The 6865-nt window shown below is 36.3% G+C and overlaps 1 protein-coding gene across 1 annotated transcript; it reads right to left on the bottom strand.

Moving 5' to 3' along the window:
- Positions 1-862: 862 nt before the first annotated feature.
- On the bottom strand, positions 863-5549 carry LOC131656772 (probable sucrose-phosphate synthase 2). The gene is made up of 12 exons (XM_058926387.1): positions 5034-5549; positions 4691-4923; positions 4533-4596; positions 3750-4442; positions 3528-3671; positions 3320-3451; positions 3037-3213; positions 2906-2959; positions 2763-2825; positions 1588-2487; positions 1376-1503; positions 863-1281 (listed from the first exon to the last, which is right to left on the bottom strand). Exons 1-12 carry the CDS (start codon positions 5310-5312, stop codon positions 1002-1004), a joined length of 3147 nt encoding a protein of 1048 aa, XP_058782370.1. The 5' UTR covers positions 5313-5549; the 3' UTR covers positions 863-1001.
- Positions 5550-6865: the final 1316 nt, after the last annotated feature.

Raw genomic sequence — 6865 nt, forward strand, 5'->3', positions numbered from 1 at the left:
CTTACATCAATTACAACAACTACTTTTGCAACACCGAGTTTAAGAGCACCCGATTCACCAACCTCTGGTACATTAGTATATGGACCAACAACTTCAAGTACCTCATAGACTAGATTGACAACATCGGGTTCCTCATTGACTAGATTGACAACATCAGGGTATACTATGTCTATAGTCGTTGCATGTAAAAGAAATAGAATCAAACAAACATTCACATTGGTCTTGAAAGATCCTTTCATAAGTGATTTGAAAGGTACCGAAATAATACTTCCAAACGATATAGACCTTACTATAGATAGAAAACCAGAATATGAATTAATGAAAAGAGATTTAGAACAATGATGATGATGTTATTTATAAACAGATTGATTACATGTCCAAACTCAGTAATTGAATAAAAAGAATTTTTTTTGTAAAAGTTTAAGAAAATATGAAATTAAATGTTGAATAAAATTTAAATATATATAGAAAAATGACTAGTTCAAAAATAAATAAAACTTTAAACACCAATTAATAAGAAGGTTAAATTTCAAATTCTGACAAACTTAACTTTGCCATTATTATAATATTTCAAAATTAACCTATTCATGTCATATCTTCATATATCTAGTTGAAACTAAAGCTACATCCTTTATTTTTTTTGTTAAAGAAAGCTGCATCCTTTGTCTTTTATTATTTTAATTTGCCCCTTATAAATTCATGTGCTTTCAATCTCATAAGAGTTTCTTTTATCATACCAAACATAAAAAAAAAAACATTCAGCAGTTTATACAGCTTTGATAGAACTTGGTCATTGTTATCCTATACAATAATAAATAGTAACAAAAATCATTATATCACAAAGTAAAACTAAGTATATACCTTTACCCAGATTATGTGCTTCATAATATAAAAAGTTAATATGCATAGTACAAATTTTGTTTCTTTTTACAATATGTAATAAAGCAGAGTATAAGAAAATTACACATTTCTGTTATTTACTTTAGCACTTGACATCATCATCACCCTTGAGATTTAGATAGTTCCTTCAAAGCATTAGCAATCTTTTCCTCAGATGGTTCACTAATGCATGCCACAAGAGGACTCTCATCTGGTACCACATCATCTCTTTGGTAGCTTCCTGGACCTCTAAGTCTATCATCTGAACCTTTAGCCACCACCCCTTTCATGATTATCGTCTTGTGCGTTCCGAATATCAATTCCTCGTAATCAGTGTCCCCGGTTTCTCCAAGAATCACATACATGTTCGCAACGTTTAGTCTCCATCGGACAAACAGATACCTAACACGAGTGAATAGTAAACAGTTTACGACTAAATACTAAGGCATTGTTTGCGATTATAAAACCAGTGTTTGCAATTATTATTAGTATTTACCTGAGCGCCTGTGCTCGAGATGCAAGGAGTGGAATAACCTGCATATATGATGAACCCCTGCAGTACATAGGATGACACCGTAGGCCTCGCATACGAAGCTTCTTCCTCAAGTCATCGACTCTCTTTGCCTGAAAAATAACAATACTAAATTGGCTTGGCCTTATAATTACAAGGACTAAAATGTTTATTTTCTAGTGAATTTCATCATGTACCTTACTAAGACCATTTATTTTGTATGAGATGCAATGTGCATTACTTGATTTCAAATCTTCTTCGACGGAGGTGGAAGAATTTTCTCCACCTTCTGCGGTATTCATAAGATGCCAAATGGTTTTCTTTAAACCTTCGCAACCCCAGCGATAATTGATATGCTCGGCATAATCCGGATCAGGAACAAGCTTTCCGTCTTCGGTGTAAGTACCGGGATAGTAAAGTTCACTTCCACTACTGCAAATCAAAGCATCAAAATCATTTACTTGGATGTTGCCAGATTTAAGAAAATCTATTGTTTGTTGTATCGGCATAGCCGTTGATAAAGCGAATCCCGAAACTCTTGCAGATTGAGGGTCTAACTGAACAGCTTTAATAATTTTTTGAACTATTTGGATCATTTTCTTATCAGGAGCTCCGTTATCATCATACAAATCGACTGCTATAACGATCAATCTACGACGTCTCCTCAATAGAGGATATTTTCCAGGTACATTCTCAGAAGATTCATTCAAACCGCCAGAATCGGAGTTCTTCATCTTGCTTAGTACCCTCTTAACTTGATCTTGCATATCACCCGCACCGTTTGCTCCAGCCAAGTCTCCGTCAATAGAGAGCCTAAGTGACATATCCTGAACATCTTTAAGAGATTCACTGAACGATTCATCGACATTTAAATCGTCTCCTGGTGTAGTAGTTTGCCATTGTGGATGCCTCATTCTGCATGCCGCGACCCGAGTCAAATACGTACGACAGTGTTCAGGCCACGAGAATAGGTGTATATTCTTCCAACCATTTTTTCTGCATTCATGCCATAGGTTTTTCTCTGACAACAGCTTGAGCAATGCATTCGTAATTGCTTGCTGATCATGAGGGTCCACAAGCAAACCATTGTTGAGAGCCTAATACATTAAAAGAGACATAATGAGATTCATGTTCAAAATATATACACACTAGGGATTCAGTCACATTGAATCGGTTCAATTTTGTATCGATTCAAGACACGACTTGCGTGCATTGTAAGATACTACAGCAACCTTTGTGACTAGTGACTGTTGCATATAAATGCGAGTTTTATGATTTTCAAACTTATCCTTAAAATTAGTTCAATCTAAAACATGGTGCAAGGTTCTTGCATTGATCATGTAACTAGTATAAAGATAAAGCCTTCATATACCCGATGAATGTCGACAGGTCCCCCATTTTGAGTGGCCACCATTGGAAGCCCATGTGCTGCTGCCTGCATGATCATGAACAAATTCAGACTGAAAAAAGAAAAGAAATCACTTTAACCCAAGTCGCTAACTAATTAAAACCTACCTCAATCAAAGTAAGACCAAAAGGCTCCACCAAAGCAGGATTTATGAAAACACCCTGAAAGAAATTTCAAATTATTAGCTTATCATAATAGTTTAAGTGTTGTAAACTAGTATGGCTATTTAACAATATACCTTTGTTTTTGCCGAATATCGGTATATGTCTGGAACATCAGACTGCTTGTGATGTTTAGGGTATGCTACTTGCCCATAAAGGTCATACTTATCAATCAACTTCAACACTGTTACAAGCACACTTGCATTCCCGGACGACATCTCATCTACGTCGTCCCTATTTCCCATTATGAGCATCTGTTTGAAAACATATCAGTCCTTCTAAAACCATGTTCGGATAAATAGTTCAAATAAGCGCTTATAATTTTGCATTGAGAGGGAAAGTGAAATTAGGTGAACTTACAAGGTTAGCAAGTTCTCTTAAGGGACGGCTTTCTCCAAATGCTTTTAACAGAGTGGTTAAGTTCTTCTTTGGATCTGGCCTTGATAAGGCCAATATCACAGGTTTGTGAGGATTTGAAAAGAAACGCATAACCTGCGAAAAACAAAAAATCCATAATCAATGTCTTTGAAAATATTGTTAGATAGTAAACAGGCTCTTAGTTACTCACTTCTGACAAAATTGGAGGCACTGCTTTTGGTGAAGTCCCTTCAAGACCGCCACCGCCACCGGTAAGCTGAGCAAGCTCTCCATCAACATCAGGGCAATCTTCTTGTATCACAACATTGCTAAAGTCCATACCAGGAGGAATAACCTGTGAGCAGCTAAGAATGTTATAATTTGAACATTCAATCTCAAGTAAACTTTAAGGCCAAATCAGTTAACATATTACCGCCATCCTTGGCATGTATCGACCATGACAATTGACACCACGTCTAGCACGAGCACGCAGTACTTTCTCAAGCTTGACGTCGAATCCATCATAAAGTCCCCACTGCTCCTCAATTTCTTGTTTTGTACTAGTGATAACAAGTTCGGCAGCATCAAGCGAAAGTTCTTCTGCTTCAATCCTCCTCATCATCTTATACGTTGAATTGATATCCTCCTTCGACTGGCGTCCTTGCTTAAGAAGTTGTTCAAGCTTGTTTCTTCCGAGTGAATGACCGGTCAGAACCATAGGTACATTCAAAGCACCGGAAAGAATAGCAGCACTATCTCCAGCATCAGCGTAATGTCCGTGAATCACATACGGCCAAACAGGTTGGTCTCCACCGACTTGTTCACCCAATGCTTTTGACATATTGAGGATATGCGTTAACGCTCCATCCACAAACTCTTGAACATATGGCCAAAGAAGCTCTTTCGGTAGGTATTTATTGCGCGGACCGAATGGTATTCTTATGATATATGCACCACTGCTCTCCCCAATGCTATCATCATCCTCTCCACCTACAGTTAGCATTTCTGTTGGTTCTCCATAGCTCCAATCAACCTCTGGCGATGAGATTTGGCGTGTAAATAGATCAACTCTGTATACTCCAGGCATTTTCGCTAGTGCGCGAGCAAGTTCCACCACATACTTGATCTGACAATACAATATTTCAAACATTACTTAGATGTATAAAAGACATTCAAACGTATTTCTTAAATTTATACGAGAAGAATTGTTAAGTACCTGTCCACCGGTATCAGAATCTCGACCAAGCTCCATGTTTTCTCCCCTAACCAATCCATGCAAACTGCGGAACAAAAGTGCAAAATTATAGCATGAACAAACCCTTAAATTTTCTCACATTTCTAGATTAACAACCATTAAACTGTGAATGGTGATACCTTATGAGGACAATGTAAAGCTTCTTTTCATTTTTATCATCAGACCAAACTTCCAAATTAGAAGTCTGGCGCTGAAATTGTTTTCTTGGAGTCTCACATTGAACCATCTCCCCAAGACTGTCACCTTTTTCTCCTTCTGATAAATCTTCTGATAAATCCTCTGTCGCTTCGCGGCGTCCTTGTTCTCTCTCCCATCTTCGATGCGCCTGTCTCTGAGAATCTTCCCATTCCAACTACACAAGAAATTATACAAATGTTACACCTATATTGAAGCTATTATGAATACTGCCTGTTATATTCATTACAGAAAGAAGAAAAAAAGGTAAATAAAGATATAAAGAACCTGTTTCTTCTTGCGTGCAAGATGCCAAATACGCCAACACATGTTCTCCAATCTCGAACTTCTCTCCCTCGTGTTACGTGTAGCAACCACCTTGATCCAAGTGCGATACAAGTCAGATTCATCGACACTCGCCACCACTTCTTCCACAAAATACTTCGTCGGATTGAAATGCCCTCCATCTCTAAGAGCAGCTTGCGGTGGCTTCTGCTCTTCAATGTTTGATGCACCGGTCGATAGTATTGCCTCAAGATAGCCATTGATCCATTCGTTCCCAGCCATGATTATGTTATGTTAACGTAGAAAACTATAGCCAAATAATGTTAGTGATAGATAGAATGTTGATCAATGTTGTTGTAGGTTTAGGCCCGGCTTTGAAATGTGTTTGCATGAAAAAGAAAACATGGTTGCATGGGGGAGGAGAAAGGTGTTTTGAGTTGTGTGATTGGGAATGATGATGAGAGTAACAGAGAGAGGAAGAGGTGGTGGAGAAGGAGATGGGAATGGAGAGAGAGGCACGTGGAATTGAATGGTGGGAAATAGACATACACACGTGTAATGTAAACTAGAAACAAGAGAGAGAGTTCGGTTTCCCTCTTCTTCTGATTGATTGTTACTCCAACCCTCTATTAGGTGTTTTTTAGTTTTTTACACTTTTCAAAATAACTATTAGTTGTGTTTATTTCGATAATAAAACGAATAAAACAATTATTAATTAAATTAGTTTTATTTTAATTTTGATTATCTTTGTAAGTATTCTATATTATTATGTTTTTGAGAATGATCTTGGGACAATTAAGTTTAAGATTATGATATTTGAATGATTAACAAGTGTATAACAAGTCCAGATATTTTGTGTATTAGTTTATTTACTTCTGCATTTAATTATTCTCCTGGGCATTGAACTTTGAAGTCAAACTCTAATCTAACTTAGTTCTTATTGATTCAGAGTTTGCACTACTATAAAATATACCTTTGGTAAAACTAAATTACAACACTTTTACCGTTAAGCATGGTAATACATCCTTTTTGAATGCGTCTTATTTTTTATATTTACAAGAGAAACATTGCATTACAGTCAATACAATTAACCGTGATTATACATTCATTGAGTGTGAGAGAGTTCGATTCCGAACTCTAATAATTTTCTACTTTTTTTCACTACAATGAGTGTTATACAATATATATCGCCATTTCTCTCAGCAAAACCCTAGCATACATATTATCTCTTCTTCTTCGTCATTAGCTTCCTTATTCTACATTATAGTCGTCAATATTGTTCTTCATTGATAGGTATTCTTATTCTTCCTTAATCTCTCGTTTTCGTGTATGTTGTTATGTTTCACATGATGTTCATACAATTTTCTTCTTGTTCGATATGGTATTTTTGTTGTTGTATGTTGTTGTTAACACAAGTTTGCACCTGACTCCTGAGTTTTACCATCCTTTTATTGTGGATGTTATTGGTCTAAATGATACAATAATTTTTTAATTTACAATGTATCTATGTTGTTGTTGTATGTTGTTGATGTTGTAATTGATGTTGTTTGTGTTGTTTGTTAATAAATGGTATTTTATATGCAGCTACACTACTAAAAAAAGCGCTTCTAAATAACGTCGGTCGCGAAACACGTTATATCTCGGGAAAAGAATCGAGGTAACGAAGGGCGTCATGAAAGTAATGACTTAACACCTCGTTTTTTAAAGAACCGAGGTAAAGGTTTATTATGGCATGAGTTCAATCCCAGTTTCTGCACTTTTATTATTTATAAAATCTAGCGCCTTCATTATCTCGTTTATCATAAAAACTGAGGGGTCATTTGAAGGATAGAAAA

Source organism: Vicia villosa, linkage group LG3 (genome assembly GCF_029867415.1).
Source record: "Vicia villosa cultivar HV-30 ecotype Madison, WI linkage group LG3, Vvil1.0, whole genome shotgun sequence".
Taxonomy (NCBI): domain Eukaryota; kingdom Viridiplantae; phylum Streptophyta; class Magnoliopsida; order Fabales; family Fabaceae; genus Vicia; species Vicia villosa.